The 17,907-nt window shown below is 38.4% G+C and overlaps 1 protein-coding gene across 1 annotated transcript in view; it reads left to right on the forward strand.

Moving 5' to 3' along the window:
- Positions 1–9,075, forward strand: part of CEP104 (centrosomal protein 104) — a 120,050-nt gene extending 110,975 nt beyond the window's left edge. Inside the window, exon 22 of the mRNA XM_056544355.1 lies at positions 7,116–9,075. Within this exon, the coding sequence (XP_056400330.1) occupies positions 7,116–7,258 (143 nt within the window). The 3' untranslated portion in view covers positions 7,259–9,075. The remainder of the gene's footprint in view (positions 1–7,115) is intronic.
- The last annotated feature ends 8,832 nt before the right edge of the window (positions 9,076–17,907 follow it).

Here is a 17,907-nt window from a genome sequence, read left to right on the forward strand (position 1 = left end):
GAGTGTAATAATATATAATCATCAGGAGTGTAATATATAATAGTCATCTATAGGAGTGTAATAATATATAATCATCAGGAGTGTAAGAATATATAATAGTCATCTATAGGAGTGTAATAATATATAATCATCAGGAGTGTAATATATAATAGTCATCTATAGGAGTGTAATAATATATAATAGTCATCTATAGGAGTGTAATAATTTATTAGGAGTGTAATAATATATAATAGTCATCTATAGGAGTGTAATAATATAATTTATCAGGAGTGTAATAATATATAATAGTCATCTATAGGAGTGTAATAATATATAATAGTCATCTATCAGGCGTGTAATATATAATAGTCATCTATAGGAGTGTAATAATATATAATCATCAGGAGTGTAATAATATATAATCATCCTATATATATAGGAGTGTAATAATATATAATAGTCATCTATAGGAGTGTAATAATATATAATAGTCATCTATAGGAGTGTAATAATATAATTTATCAGGAGTGTAATAATATATAATAGTCATCTATAGGAGTGTAATATATAATAGTCATCTATAGGAGTGTAATAATATTATTACACTCCTGATAGATGACTATTATATATTATTACACTCCTGATAGATGACTATTATATATTATTACACTCCTGATAGATGACTATTATATATTATTACACTCCTGATAGATGACTATTATATATTATTACACTCCTGATAGATGACTATTATATATTATTACACTCCTATAGATGACTATTATATATTATTACACTCCTGATAGATGACTATTATATATTATTACACTCCTGATAGATGACTATTATATATTATTACACTCCTGATAGATGACTATTATATATTATTACACTCCTGATAGATGACTATTATATATTATTACACTCCTGATAGATGACTATTATATATTATTACACTCCTGATAGATGACTATTATATATTATTACACTCCTATAGATGACTATTATATATTATTACACTCCTGATGATTATATATTATTACACTCCTATAGATGACTATTATATATTATTACACTCCTATAGATGACTATTATATATTATTACACTCCTATAGATGACCATTATATATTATTACACTCCTATAGATGACCATTATATATTATTACACTCCTATAGATGAATCCAACACATAATCAACATCAATTAGAATAAAAAATAGCTTTTAATTGAGATGTACTAAAATTAATATATAAACACAGTACGCATATAGAGCACAAAACATAAAGAGGGTAGAGGTAACAGGTGAAACCCTAATAAATTCCCTACCTAATTCAATTCCTAACAACTAAGTGAAGGACAAGGGTTAGGGAAATAATTACAATATGTACAATTGGTACAAAAATATATCAACCTCTCTGGCCAACGCGTTTCTCTCCCAGGTTGAGGGGAGTTCATCAGGGATGAGAGGATAATATTCACAATTCACTTAGTGCACAACAAATGCAAAATCATATACAAAAGATGCAAAAACCAATAATGACAATAAGTAAATGATAATACATAGGTCCGGGTCCGTCAGTAATAAGTACCGGTCATATATGTGAGTCTGTTAGTGTCTGGTCAAATATATACACATACATTATCATAGCAGTATTACTATGCAATGTTAGAAAAATAATAATAGATTGACTCCAGTGAGAGAGGATGATGTTCTGTTCAAGATACATGCAGATACACTGTGAACAGAAAAAAGTGGTAACAAGTCTGTCAGTATTGGAGTGGCGCTACATTAAAAGGGGTCTTTTATTTATAGAGTATGATACCAACAAAAGACTTACCCCCTATGTAGGATGATGGTATTCAATTAAGACCACCAACAGCACACTCTGTTCCTGATATTAAAGCAGATCTCAATTTAACAGACTCCTATGAAATAAATATAATATAATTCACTAAACCCCTCTGGTATTCAAAGAAAACCAAATATATGGTAAAAAGTTATATCAAAAAAGGTTATTGTCAATTCGCTCACCTAAAGGTAATGCCAGTTAGGTATAGGATGTAATGGTATTAGTGTGGTCAGGCACTGATGTACTTCCACAGGGTAGGTCAAGTACTAATAGTCACAATTGGGACCAAAAACCCCCATAGGGCAGGTATGGATGGATAACCACTAGATAGAGGTAGTCCAAAAGGTTCAAAAGACGAAATAGATAATAGATAGCCCAGACCTGAATGGATAATCAAACAGAGGTGGCATAAGTATACATAAAGTATACAATATAGTTGTAAATGAGGGACGGTCCCTGAGTAGTACTAACCTGGTATTTGTGGATGAAAAGCCTGGACCACGTTGGACGCCGGTGACCATTATATATTATTACACTCCTATAGATGACTATTATATATTATTACACTCCTATAGATGACTATTATATATTATTACACTCCTATAGATGATCAGGCGTGTAATATATAATAGTCATCTATAGGAGTGTAATAATATATAATCATCATCAGGAGTGTAATAATATATAATAGTCATCTATAGGAGTGTAATAATATATAATCATCAGGAGTGTAATAATATATAATAGTCATCTATAGGAGTGTAATAATATATAATAGTCATCTATCAGGAGTGTAATAATATATAACAGTCATCTATAGGAGTGTAATAATATATAACAGTCATCTATAGGAGTGTAAGAATATATAATAGTCATCTATAGGAGTGTAATAATATATAATAGTCATCTATAGGAGTGTAATAATATATAATAGTCATCTATAGGAGTGTAATAATATATAATCATCAGGAGTGTAAGAATATATAATAGTCATCTATAGGAGTGTAATAATATATAATAGTCATCTATCAGGAGTGTAATAATATATAATAGTCATCTATCAGGAGTGTAATAATATATAATAGTCATCTATAGGAGTGTAATAATATATAACAGTCATCTATAGGAGTGTAATAATATATAATAGTCATCTATCAGGAGTGTAATAATATATAATAGTCATCTATCAGGAGTGTAATAATATATAATAGTCATCTATCAGGAGTGTAATGTATAACAGTCATCTATAGGAGTGTAATAATATATAATAGTCATCTATCAGGAGTGTAATAATATATAATAGTCATCTATAGGAGTGTAATAATATATAATAGTCATCTATAGAAGTGTAATAATATATAATAGTCATCTATAGGAGTGTAATAATATAGAATAGTCATCTATAGGAGTGTAATAATATATAACAGTCATCTATAGGAGTGTAATAATATATAATAGTCATCTATAGGAGTGTAATAATATAGAATAGTCATCTATAGGAGTGTAATAATATATAATAGTCATCTATAGGAGTGTAATAATATATAACAGTCATCTATAGGAGTGTAATAATATATAACAGTCATCTATAGGAGTGTAATAATATAGAATAGTCATCTATAGGAGTGTAATAATATATAATAGTCATCTATAGGAGTGTAAGAATATATAATAGTCATCTATAGGAGTGTAAGAATATATAATAGCCATCTATAGGAGTGTAATATATAAGTCATCTATAGGAGTGTAATAATATATAACAGTCATCTATAGGAGTGTAATAATATATAATAGTCATCTATAGGAGTGTAATAATATATAACAGTCATCTATAGGAGTGTAATATAATAGTCATCTATAGGAGTGTAATAATATATAATAGTCATCTATAGGAGTGTAATATATAAGTCATCTATAGGAGTGTAATAATATATAATCATCATCAGGAGTGTAATAATATATAATCATCATCAGGAGTGTAATAATATATAATAGTCATCTATAGGAGTGTAATAATATAGAATAGTCATCTATAGGAGTGTAATAATATAGAATAGTCATCTATAGGAGTGTAATAATATAGAATAGTCATCTATAGGAGTGTAATAATATAGAATAGTCATCTATAGGAGTGTAATAATATATAATAGTCATCTATAGGAGTGTAAGAATATATAATAGTCATCTATAGGAGTGTAATATATAAGTCATCTATAGGAGTGTAATAATATATAACAGTCATCTATAGGAGTGTAATAATATATAACAGTCATCTATAGGAGTGTAATAATATATAACAGTCATCTATAGGAGTGTAATAATATATAATAGTCATCTATAGGAGTGTAAGAATATATAATAGTCATCTATAGGAGTGTAATAATATATAATAGTCATCTATAGGAGTGTAATAATATATAAGTCATCTATAGGAGTGTAATAATATATAATAGTCATCTATAGGAGTGTAATAATATATAATAGTCATCTATAGGAGTGTAAGAATATATAATAGTCATCTATAGGAGTGTAATAATATATAATAGTCATCTATAGGAGTGTAAGAATATATAATAGTCATCTATAGGAGTGTAATAATATAGAATAGTCATCTATAGGAGTGTAATAATATATAAGTCATCTATAGGAGTGTAATAATATATAATAGTCATCTATAGGAGTGTAATAATATATAACTCATCTATCAGGAGTGTAAAAATATATATTATTATTACACTCCTATAGATGACTATTCTATATTATTACACTCCTATAGATGACTATTATATATTATTACACTCCTATAGATGACTATCAGGCGTGTAATATATAATAGTCATCTATAGGAGTGTAATAATATATAAGTCATCTATAGGAGTGTAATATATAAGTCATCTATAGGAGTGTAATAATATATAATCATCATCAGGAGTGTAATAATATATAATAGTCATCTATAGGAGTGTAATAATATATAATAGTCATCTATAGGAGTGTAATAATATATAATAGTCATCTATAGGAGTGTAATAATATAGAATAGTCATCTATAGGAGTGTAATAATATAGAATAGTCATCTATAGGAGTGTAATAATATAGAATAGTCATCTATAGGAGTGTAATAATATATAACAGTCATCTATAGGAGTGTAATAATATATAACAGTCATCTATAGGAGTGTAATAATATATAACAGTCATCTATAGGAGTGTAATAATATATAATAGTCATCTATAGGAGTGTAATAATATATAATAGTCATCTATAGGAGTGTAATAATATATAATAGTCATCTATAGGAGTGTAATATATAAGTCATCTATAGGAGTGTAATAATATATAATCATCATCAGGAGTGTAATAATATAGAATAGTCATCTATAGGAGTGTAATAATATATAATAGTCATCTATAGGAGTGTAATAATATATAACAGTCATCTATAGGAGTGTAATAATATATAACAGTCATCTATAGGAGTGTAATAATATATAATAGTCATCTATAGGAGTGTAATAATATATAATAGTCATCTATAGGAGTGTAAGAATATATAATAGTCATCTATAGGAGTGTAATAATATATAACTCATCTATCAGGAGTGTAAAAATATATATTATTACACTCCTATAGATGACTATTCTATATTATTACACTCCTATAGATGACTATTATATATTATTACACTCCTATAGATGACTATTATATATTATTACACTCCTATAGATGACTATTATATATTATTACACTCCTATAGATGACTATTCTATATTATTACACTCCGATAGATGACTATTCTATATTATTACACTCCCGATAGATGACTATTCTATATTATTACACTCCCGATAGATGACTATTCTATATTATTACACTCCTATAGATGACTATTCTATATTATTACACTCCTGATAGGACATTAATGGAACAATGAAGTGTGGTTACATCATGCTGCCTAGTGCTGAGGAATGTCACAGGCAGAAAAGCAGACAGGGAATGAATACAGCATGTGCTGCCACTCTGGGTGGGGAACTGGCAGAATTGCTGTGAGAGGGGAGTAGGTAGGGTGGGAGGACTGTGATGAGGATCTGAGGGAAAGCAATGCATTCTGGGAATTGTAGTACTGAGCAGCTACTCAACCAGGAAGTAGTGAGAGGACATAATAATAGGGAAGAAGATTAAGGGGCCCCCAAACTAAATGGATTTAAGGAGACATCAGAACTGGGGCAGACAGGTAAACAATGCTGTATGCTTCTAAGGGTTTTTATAAACCTTGATGTACTATGTCAGAGTACTCCTTTAAAGGGCTGATTGTATAATTTGTTGTACCTGGTGTCAGAGTACTCTTTTATAGAGCTGGTTGTATAATTTGTTGGTTTGTATTACCTGACATCGGAGTACCCCTTTATAGAGCTTGTTATACAATTTGTTGTACCAGACGTCAGAGTACCCCTTTATAGAGCTGGTTGTATAATCTGTTGTACATGACGTCAAAGTACCCCTTTATAGAGCTGGTTGTATAATCTGTTGTACATGACGTCAAAGTACCCCTTTATAGAGCTGGTTGTATAATCTGTTGTAAATGGCGTCGGAGTACCCCTTTATAGAGCTGGTTGTATAATTTGTTGTAAATGGCGTCGGAGTACCCCTTTATAGAGCTGGGTGTATAATTTGTTGTATTTGATGTCTGAGTACCCCTTTATAGAGCTGGGTGTATAATTTGTTGTACCTGACATCGGAGGACCCCTTTATAGAGCTGGGTGTATAATTTGTTGTACTTGATGTCTGAGTACCCCTTTATAGAGCTGGGTGTATAATTTGTTGTACCTGACATCGGAGGACCCCTTTATAGAGCTGGGTGTATAATTTGTTGTACTTGATGTCTGAGTACCCCTTTATAGAGCTGGGTGTATAATTTGTTGTATTTGATGTTGGAGTACCCCTTTATAGAGCTGGGTGTATAATTTGTTGTATTTGATGTCTGAGTACCCCTTTATAGAGCTGGGTGTATAATTTGTTGTATTTGATGTCGGAGTACCCCTTTATAGAGCTGGGTGTATAATTTGTTGTATTTGATGTTGGAGTACCCCTTTATAGAGCTGGGTGTATAATTTGTTGTATTTGATGTCTGAGTACCCCTTTATAGAGCTGGGTGTATAATTTGTTGTATTTGATGTCGGAGTACCCCTTTATAGAGCTGTTGTATAGGAATCGGGTGTAGTTTGGCATTTTGGCGGCTTATGTCAATTTTTTTTAATTTATTTTTTCTTTTCTTTATCCAGCCGCAACTAAAGCCGGAGGGTCGACTATAACAAAAACGGGGACGACCGGAGCCAAACCGCGTCCGCCCATCACCGGCAGTAAGATCCCGGCCCCGAGAGCCGGACTGAATAAAACTACAAGCAAACCGCAACCGAAGCGATGACGGAAGAGTCATGTGACCCGGAGGACCCCAAAGTGTCTATTTTTACACTGAACCTTAATATTTCTATCATTACTTCCTGCTGCTGTTATTGTCCGCGACATTTTATATGAAGACGCTGTACGCCGCCGCCGCCGATGACACGATACGGTCTGACCGGGAAGAATCCGCCGCTGAACACACGAAACCTATAGAGACAAATCTCCCCAAGTTATGGGGTACGAGCCGCCCCTGCATGGAGGTTTTATGGGCAATTTTAGTCTTAAATTATTTTACCTGGAACTTTTTAATTGCTGTAAAAGCAAAATCCTAAAAAACTCCGAAATGAGGGGGGAGGGGAACAGCTTGGTAATGTTCTACACCCGCATCCCCGAAACAGGGGACCTCCAGATTTAGCCTTCCTAAGCTGGGTCCCCTTGCTCTTATCCACTGCGGGGTCCCAGAGGTCGGTCCTTACCAACCTGCTTTTATAATCTGTTAGTGTTTCCCAACCAGGGTGCCTCCAGCTGTTGCAAAACTACAACTTTCAGCATGCCCGGACCGCCGAAGGCACCCTGGTTGGGAAACACTAGTCTACTCTGTAAAGGCCACATCAGTCACAGGACCTGGACAACCATCATAAGATCCCATGTGGAGTAGTTTGGTTCACATTGGTGTTGGGTCCAAGATACAGATTCCTGTAACAGGAAGTTGTGTAGTCCTCTCATTGTCAATATGGTGTTGTCTCAGCAGCTCCTCCCTCGATGTCAGGTTGTGTAGTCCCTTCGATGTCCCTGTGGTGTTGTCTTAGTAGCTCCTTGGCTCCTCCCTCTCTGCTGACAGGAAGTTGTCCAGGCATGCTGGGAGTTGTAGTTTTACAACAGCTGGAGGCACCCTGATTCTATATAAAAGATCTCACAATGTGAAATCTTCCTCTGCGTCATTCTCCATAGTAGACGACATGTTCTGTCACAGCCGGGATCAGCGCCACCATCTGGGAATCTGTGAGCGACTGACCGGACTTTATAGTTAGTGAAATGAGTCTGAGGGATCATGTGCGACCTCTGGAGTATGAATCCAAGTGGAGAAGAACCGGAGAGGTGATGGCACCCGGGAAGAGTCTGTGATTGGACGCTGTAGGTCAGGACACTTGTCTTCAGTCCTGCAGTCTATGGGGAGTCTCTTCTTTTTCCCCACAAGCCTCTAATGCTCGTTCCCAGGGCCCAATGTACAATCCTGACTACATGGAAGGTTACGGTTTTTATTTGGCTTTTTTTCTATTGTCCCTTTTGAGTTTTCAATCCTGATGCTTTGACGTCTTCCTTGGTCCACCTATAGCTTTTCCTTTCATAATAACCTCCCCCTTTTTCTTAATAGCTGCCTGGGAACAACCAACATCTCCTGCGCTCAGTGTTAGATCCTTTACACGCCTACAGTTCACAGCTTTCTTGTCGTGTTTTTTCCACGGTTCAGTAATTTCTGTACGAACCTTCGTTCTTTTTCCTGGATGTGTTTTGGATCTACTCTTCTCCACGTTGAGCGGTTCCATCATTATGTCGGTTCCTTGCTCTGGACAGTCATCCACCACCTAATGATTTCCAGTCATGTGTTTGAGGGACGACGTTTCATGAAGCCGGATGATCGTCCTCTAAGCCTGAGGATTCCATCACTTTGTTTCCTGAGGTTTTAGAATGACGACTCCTGGTATAGAATTATTATTATTTTTTTAATGAACTGGTACCAGAACGACACAGATTTGTAAATTACCTTCATTTAAAAATCTTAATCCTTCCAGTACTTAGCTGCTGTATGCTCCACAGGAAGTTGTGTAGTTCTTTCCAGTCTGACCACAGTGCTCTAGGCTGACACCTCTGTCCATGTCAGGAACTGTCCAGAGCAGAAGCAAATCCCCATAGTAAACCTCTCCTGCTCTGGACAGTTCCTGACATGGACAGAGGTGTCAGCAGAGAGCACTGTGGTCAGACTGGACAGAACTACACAACTTCCTGTGGAGCATACAGCAGCTGATAAGTACTGGAATGATTTATATTTTTTAATAGAAATAATTTACAAATCTGTTTAACTTGCTGGCACCAATACCCCTTTAAAAATTCCCAAACTGGAGCTTTGGAGCCAATTGAGGAACAACGTTAATCTTGTTGTCAACTCTGACCCCTCTCAGCTGAATGCAGGTCCACTCCAGCACTACTCCTCCTTCGGGGGAGATCAAAAATTTCTTGTAAAACTACAACCTACAATATCGAGCTGTTCTTTACTCTCTACTCCTTCTACGGTCACACGGAGTTACTATTTGAGGTGCGATCTTTGGTGGATTTTGTCATTTTGGGGCGGCTCCGTTCCTCACGGCGTTCTAACGTCATCAACATTGGCGCAGAAGAAAACTTCCTACCCTGTGTGGACCCAGCCTTAAAGGCACAGTCTAGGGAAAATAGTGTGTTCTACATGGTGCCAGGGGCGGAGCATAACATTTGTTTAAATGTCATGCTCCGCCCCCTCACACGCGGTACAATCTTCTAGAATATTCCCTTAGATTCTAAGGCGTGTACAAGCCAACAGCGCAGATTTTATGGCCGTTGTTATTAGGAATTGTCAGAAGTGTTGTCTAGACTTGGCATTCTGGGAACGTTGCTTTAGGGTTGGGTCACATGTAACACATCCACAGCGCATGCGCAGATGCCAGTCACTAGAGTGAGCTCTCTGCTGCCCCCAGGTAGCACTGCGTGTCTGCTCGAAACAGCTGACACACAGGGTTACCCAGCCGCAGCAGAGAGCTCACTCTAGTGACTGGCGTCGGCGCATGCGCTGTGGATGCGCTACATGTGTCCATACTCTTGTCAATTTTAGCATCACCCAAATTTTCTTTTTTTTTTTTGTTTGTCTTTTTCTTTAACCTTTAGGCCATGTTCACACAACGGAAAAGTCAGTTGGAAAAGTTGCGCTCGGAAATTCCGTTGCAGCAGACTCTGATTCTTTTCAATGTTATTCTGTAATTCCTGTAGCTGGTGTTTCCACAACAGAAAATCACGATTACAGCCTCCGCCGGAAGAATTGACTTGTCTGAAATGCATTGAGATGGCGCATTTCAGGGCGGTCCTAGCAACTGCAGTTTTCTGCCTGCGCCCGCTATTTGCAGAACGTCCGTCCGTCCGTAAATACATTCCCCCAATTTTCCACTGTGCAGCATATCTATCAATCAATAATTCTGAATGACTTTTTTTGGAATTGCGCGTCCTGGCAGAAATCCCGCCATAGTTAACCGTCGCTTGCGATAATAAAATGGTGATTTAGTCTTTGCATGTTCCCGAACATCTTGCGTGCGCTATTGTGTCCTGGTGTAAACGTTTCCCAAATCTGAATATATAATATAATATATGTATTTTTACGACACCCGTCTCTTGTTTCTTTGTTACATGTGTCTGCACAGTGCCAGGAAGCTGCTGCCGGACGCGGGGTCTCACTTTATCACAGGGGTCACCGTGCGCTCAGTGTAACTTTCACTTCTCAAGTCAGTTCTGCTCAGGGCATGCTGGGAGTTGTAGTTTTGCAACAGCTGGAGGCACACCGGTTTAGCAGATACAATACTCAAATACGGAAAACCAGCAGTTTTGTCGATTCCTCATCAGAACAGATTTGGAGCAGAATTTTGGAATTTAATTCCACATGAAATATTCCCAACCTGGAGCTTAGGAGCCAATTGAGGAACAACGTTAATCTTGTTGTCAACTCTGAACACTCACAGGTCTACTCCGGCACTACTCCTCCCGGGGAGAACAAAAATCACAGCAGATATTTCAGGGCATGCTGGGAGTTGTCTCTACGAAAGTGTTTCCCATCCAGAAGGCCTCCAGCTGTTGCAAAACTACAACTCCCAGCATGCCCGGACAGCCAACGGCTGTCCGGGCATTCTGGGAGTTGTAGTTTTGCAAGATCTATTTTAGATTTCCCCAGGAGGAGTAATGCTGGAGTGGACCTGCATTCAGCTGAAAGGGTTCAGAGTTGACAACAAGATTAACGTTGTTCCTCAATTGGCTCCCAAGCTCCAGTTTGGGTATTTTAAAGGGGTACTCTGGTGGGGGGGGGGGGGGGGGGGGAATGTATTAACTGGTGCCAGAAAGATAAACAGATTTGTAAATTACTTCTATTAAAAAATATAAATCCTTCCAGTACTTATCAGCTGCTGTATGCTCCACAGGAAGTTGTGTAGTTCTTTCAGGTCTGACCACAGTGCTGGGAGTTGTAGTATTGCAACAGCTGGAGGCACTGTTCTACTCTAGTACACTATGAGAGCAGTGTCCCCGGCGTTGTGTCGGCCGCCTGCAGTCTCTGGCGTCACACGAGCCGATCATTTGGTGGCCCCTGAAAAGTAAAAAACCTGAGTGAGCAGGACGGAGCTACACAGCGGATCCCAGAGAACAGAGATCCTTTTCTATCGCGTTGTTAAAGGGGTACTCCAGTGGAAAAACTATTTTTTATTTTTTTTTAAATCAACCGGTGCCAGAAAGTTCTACAGATTTTATAAATTACTTCTGTTGAAAAATCTTAATCCTTCCAGTACTTATCAGCTGCTGAATGCTAATACAGGAAGTTGTGTACTTCTTTCCAGTCTGTCCACAGTGCTCTCTGCTGCCATCTCTGTCCGTGTCAGTAACTGTCCAGAGCAGGAGCAAATCCCCATAGCAAACCCCCCCCTGCTCCAAACAGTTCCCGACATGGACAGAGGTGTCAGCAGAGAGCACTGTGGGCAGACTGGAAAGAACTACACAACTTCCTGTGGAGCATACAGCAGCTAAGTACTGGAAGGATTAAGATTTTTATATAGAAGTAATTTACAAATGTTTAAAGGGGTACTCTGCTGCTCAGCGTTTGGAACAAACTGTTCCGAGCGCTTGAGTCGGGAGCTTGTGAGCTCATAGCCCCGCCCCCTCAAAGTAAGTCTATGGGAGGGGGCGTGACAGCTACCACACCTCCTCCCATAGACTTGCATTGAGGGGAGGATGTGACGTCATGAAGGGGCGGGGCTATGACGCTGCGGGCTCCAGCGTTCAGAACAGTTTGGTAAGCGGAGTACCCCTTTAAGTTTCTGGTACAGTTGATTTAAAAAGAAATAATAATTTTACCCCTTTAATGTCTTTATCAGCAGCTTATAAGTTTTAGGATAAAGTCACATAGGAGGGTGAGCAAAGTAAAGCAGAGGGCGGAGCCCCAAATGAGATATATATAATATACTATAAAATAGGTAAAAAATAAAAGGGGGTTAAAAATAAAAAAGTATCGCACATCCTGTCATCTAATAAAATCATCTTAATAAAGTCAGACACAGGTAAAATCCTGTCTACAGAAAGAAGGGGGATGGGGCAAAATAATGGGTCAGATATCTGAATATACCGCAACACAACGATAATATACCGCGACACAACGATAATATACCGCGACACAACGATAATATACCGCGACACAACGATAATATACCGCGACACAACGATAATATACCGCGACACAACGATAATATACTGCGACACAACGATAATATACCGCGACACAACGATAATATACCGCGACACAAAGATAATATACCGCCATACAGAGATAATATACCACGAAACAAAGAATATATTCCGGGACACAAACATAATATACCATGATACAACGATAGTATACCGCGACACAGCAATAATATACCGCGACGCAGCGATAATATACCGCGACACAGAGATAATATACCGCCATACAGAGATAATATACCGCGACACAGAGATAATATACCGCCATACAGAGATAATATACCGCGACACAGAGATAATATACCGCCATACAGAGATAATATACCGCGACACAGAGATAATATACCGCGACACAGAGATAATATACCGCGACACAAAGATAATATACCGCCATACAGAGATAATATACCGCGACACAGAGATAATATACCGCCATACAGAGATAATATACCGCGACACAGAGATAATATACCACGAAACAAAGAATATATTCCGGGACACAAAGATAATATACTGCGACACAAAGATAATATACCGCGACACAAAGATAATATACCGCGACACAAAGATAATATACCGCCATACAGAGATAATATACCACGAAACAAAGAATATATTCTGGGACACAAACATAATATACCATGATACAAAGATAATATACCATGATACAACGATAGTATACCGCGACACAGCAATAATATACCGCGACGCAAAGATAATATACCGTGATACAGAGATAATATACCGCGACACAGCAATAATATACCGCCATACAGAGATAATATACCGCGACACAGAGATAATATACCGCCATACAGAGATAATATACCACCATACAGAGATAATATACCGCGACACAGAGATAATATACCGCGATACAGAGATAATATACCACCATACAGAGATAATATACCGCAACACAGAGATAATATACCGCGATACAGAGATAATATACCGCCATACAGAGATAATATACCGCGACACAGAGATAATATACCGCGATACAGAGATAATATACCGCGACACAGAGATAATATACCGCGACACAGAGATAATATACCGCGATACAGAGATAATATACCGCGACACAGAGATAATATACCACGAAACAAAGAATATATTCCGGGACACAAACATAATATACCATGATACAACGATAGTATACCGCGACACAGCAATAATATACCGCGACGCAGCGATAATATACCGCCATACAGAGATAATATACCGCCATACAGAGATAATATACCACGAAACTAAGAATATATTCCGGGACACAAAGATAATATACCACGATACAAAGATAATATACCGCCACACAAAGATAATATACCGCCACACAGAGATAATATACTGCGACACAAAGATAATATACCGCGACACAACGATAATATACCGCGACACAGAGATAATATACCGCGACACAGAGATAATATACCGCCATACAGAGATAATATACCACGAAACTAAGAATATATTCCGGGACACAAAGATAATATACCACGATACAAAGATAATATACCGCCACACAGAGATAATATACTGCGACACAAAGATAATATACCGCGACACAACGATAATATACCGCGACACAGAGATAATATACCGCGACACAGAGATAATATACCGCGACACAGAGATAATATACCGCGACACAGAGATAATATACCGCGACACAGAGTCCGATGCTTAAAAACCTCAAGTGTTTTGCGCGAATATTCGAAATGCTAATTTTTACCCGAATATCGGCACTTTGCGATTTCGCAAATATTTAGAATATAGCGATATATACTCGTAATGACGAATATTATTATTATTATTATATTTTTACTCAGTACACATCATTGTTGTGAATGTGAAGAAACTGAGTGATCCTCCCTCCTGGCTTCCAGCTTGTGGTCCAAAAAGGCGCCAATATTATTCACGGTGCGAGTCGGGTTGGAGCGCGGACATTTTGTATATGCGAAGATCGGCACTTCCAGAGGACACTGATCCCTTCCTTTTTAGGTGAAAGATATAATTGCGCATGCGCACTTTGCAAATTTCACTACGAATTTTCACATGGAAAAAAAAGGGAACATAGAGAATATGCGAATTTCGTGAACATAAGACAAATATTCGTCCATATATTCGCGAAATATTGCGAATTGGAATATGGCCCCTGCTGCGCATCATTAAACCTCATAATACAAGTTACCCGAGCAAAGAAATGCGCCAAATAGCTGTAATCCGTGCCATCTGGTCACCAGCAGACCCGCACTGTGCCCTGCGTGTCTCACCAGCCCTGCCCTGCGTGTCTCACCTGCCCTGCGTGTCTCACCAGCCCTGCCCTGCGTGTCTCACCAGCCCTGCCCTGCGTGTCTCACCTGCCCTGCGTGTCTCACCAGCCCTGCCCTGCGTGTCTCACCAGCCCTGCCCTGCGTGTCTCACCAGCCCTGCAGCAGTTTCCTCAGGGGTCCTGTCACTGATCTATATAACAATATGGAATCACATTACAAAACATCGACATAATGTTCTGGCGCCTCCAGCACCGGTTTCATAACATCATTTTATTTTTTTCAGCCACTTTACCAGATGAAAATGCGTAAAATGTCAGAATTTCATGCAGTCTCAACCTCGTCCAATAATTTCCTACCATGTTAACCCCGTGTGCGCGCTCTCTACCATAGGCCTCAAGTAATATACTAAATAGTACAAAGCGAAGTATATGACAAGAGACAAAATAATCCACAGTAAATATATTAAAATTATTTACTTTACATTTAATAGACCGCGTCTGTTTAATATGAAATGATCGGTTTAGGCTGCGGTCACACTATAAAAATATCTCCGTTATAAACGCCCTGGAAATCGGCCGTTAGAATAATCCCATAGACTACAATGGGATTATTCTAATAGCCGTTTTAACCCATTATCACCCGTTATTAATAACGGCCATAATTTTGTGATGGGCAAATGAACGGAAGAAATAGTGCAGTCACAAAATAATGGCCGTTATTAATAACGGGTGATAATGGGTTAAAACGGCTATTAGAATAATCCCATTGTAGTCTATGGGATTTTCTAACGGACGTTTTTCAATATTTATGACGGACGTTCCTTACGGATGAAAGGGGCCTTACATATATATTATGATCTTATTCATTTAATTATATTATGATATTCCTTGTAGGTCGTACGGTTTATGGGGTCGGACGCTGTTCACACGCTGGGTAACTTACTTGAGGTTTCTACGTTTTAGGTTTGTATTGCAGTATATTAGAATCTCCGGGGTTTACACGCTGCATTATATGCAACGTATCAGGTAACGATCGCCATAATATGCGCAGACCTGTTTCTTGCCCCCGTCCCTCTGTTTCTGGATTTTCTATTTGATTTGATGATTTCGTTTTTGCTTTTTATTCCCCTCCCCCTTCCTATTATTTCGGATTGTTGTTTCCTGTGTCCACAGGAAATTCCATGATTCTGGACAAAGACCTGAGTCGTCTATATAGATGCACTGAGGACATTAAAGGGGTTTTATCCCCTTTCCAAAGGATAAGATGTCCGATTGCGGGGTCCTTTGGATAGGGGATAGTACCCCATTAATTGGTAATTAAATCCAGAAATTGTTCTTCCCTGATGATACAAGTCGCTCCATCTGCCATTATTAATGGTGTCCTAATGAGATCCCGCCCTATACCGGGCAATCACCCAAACAATTCCATAGGGTAGATGTCCCCAACGTGGGATCCGGATCCCAGACATGTACGTCCAGCTCCACAGTGAATACTGACTTAAAGGGAACCTGCCATCACTTTCATGCTGCCTGAACCACACGGAGCTGGAGGAGTGATCGCCAGGAGCCTTGATAAATAGATTTACACCTCTTTGGGTCTCGGCAGATCTATCAGTCAGGGCTGATGGGGGTGGGGAGAAGCCTGGTGCCCACCCCCATTTATTCCTGCAGCATGAACATTCCCTTTAATAAGGGGTGTCCCCTTTCTAGGACCCTCAGACGAGAGTACAGAGGGGTTATAAAGAGCGTCTTACTCCTCCTGTCCGGCATTACACAAAAACACACACTGTGTAATACATCATTTGCCCTGTGGTGGCGCTGCAGGAATTATTAACACTTACTGCGGGTTCCCTCCAGATCACTTTACTAGTTCCCTAGAAGACACTTGATTTTTATTCATTACAGCTTTGGGGTCCTCCAGCCTGGACCATGTAGTTTGTTTTTTTTAGTATTTTTGTAAGAAATAAGTTGTAAGATAATTGCGCTGAATTGCGCTCAGTCCAACTGAAGCTCCGCCCACTTTCCATAGCACCAGGGCTTCATATAGATGGTGTTTTACCCCAAAAATACGCTGATCAATCACTTTGTCCTGGGGGCCCAAGACCCTCACATCCCAGCAGCCATTGTGTGATTTTTTTCTGTCTGAGGGGCCGACGTACAACCTCCCAGCCCCCACAATGCACTGCTCTCCGGAATCAATGCAGCTTTACACCTAAATGGAGAAGAAAACCTCTTCTACCTCCTAATCCATGTGTGATGAGTAAATCTAAGTACAGCGCTCCCTCAAGTTACAATATTAATCGGTTCTGGGATGACCATTGTATGTTGAAACCATTGTATGTTGAGACCAGAACTCTATGGAAACCTGGTAATTGGTTCTGAAGCCCCAAAATATCATCCGAAAATAGGAAAAAGTGAGGATTAAAGATAAATAAGTAGATACTTAATATAGATAAAGCAAATCCTTATATATAAAAGTAAGAAAGATCTGCTGGGAGCTGTAATCACTGTCTATGTCAGTGTTTCCCAACCAGGGTGCCTCCAGCTGTTGCAAAACTACAACTCCCAGCATATAAAAGTAAGAAAGATCTGCTGGGAGCTGTAATCACTGTCTAGGTCAGTGTTTCCCAACCAGGGTGCCTCCAGCTGTTGCAAAACTACAACTCCCAGCATATAAAAGTAAGAAAGATCTGCTGGGAGCTGTAATCACTGTCTGTGTCAGTGTTTCCCAACCAGGGCGCCTCCAGCTGTTGCAAAACTACAACTCCCAGCATGCCCGAACAGCCGAAGGCTGTCCGGGCATGCTGGGAGTTGTAGTTTTGCAACACCTGGAGGGGCCCTGGTTGGGAAACACTGATCTATGTAGAGGACAG

The sequence above is a fragment of the Hyla sarda genome, chromosome 10 (assembly GCF_029499605.1).
Source record: "Hyla sarda isolate aHylSar1 chromosome 10, aHylSar1.hap1, whole genome shotgun sequence".
Lineage (NCBI taxonomy): Eukaryota > Metazoa > Chordata > Amphibia > Anura > Hylidae > Hyla > Hyla sarda.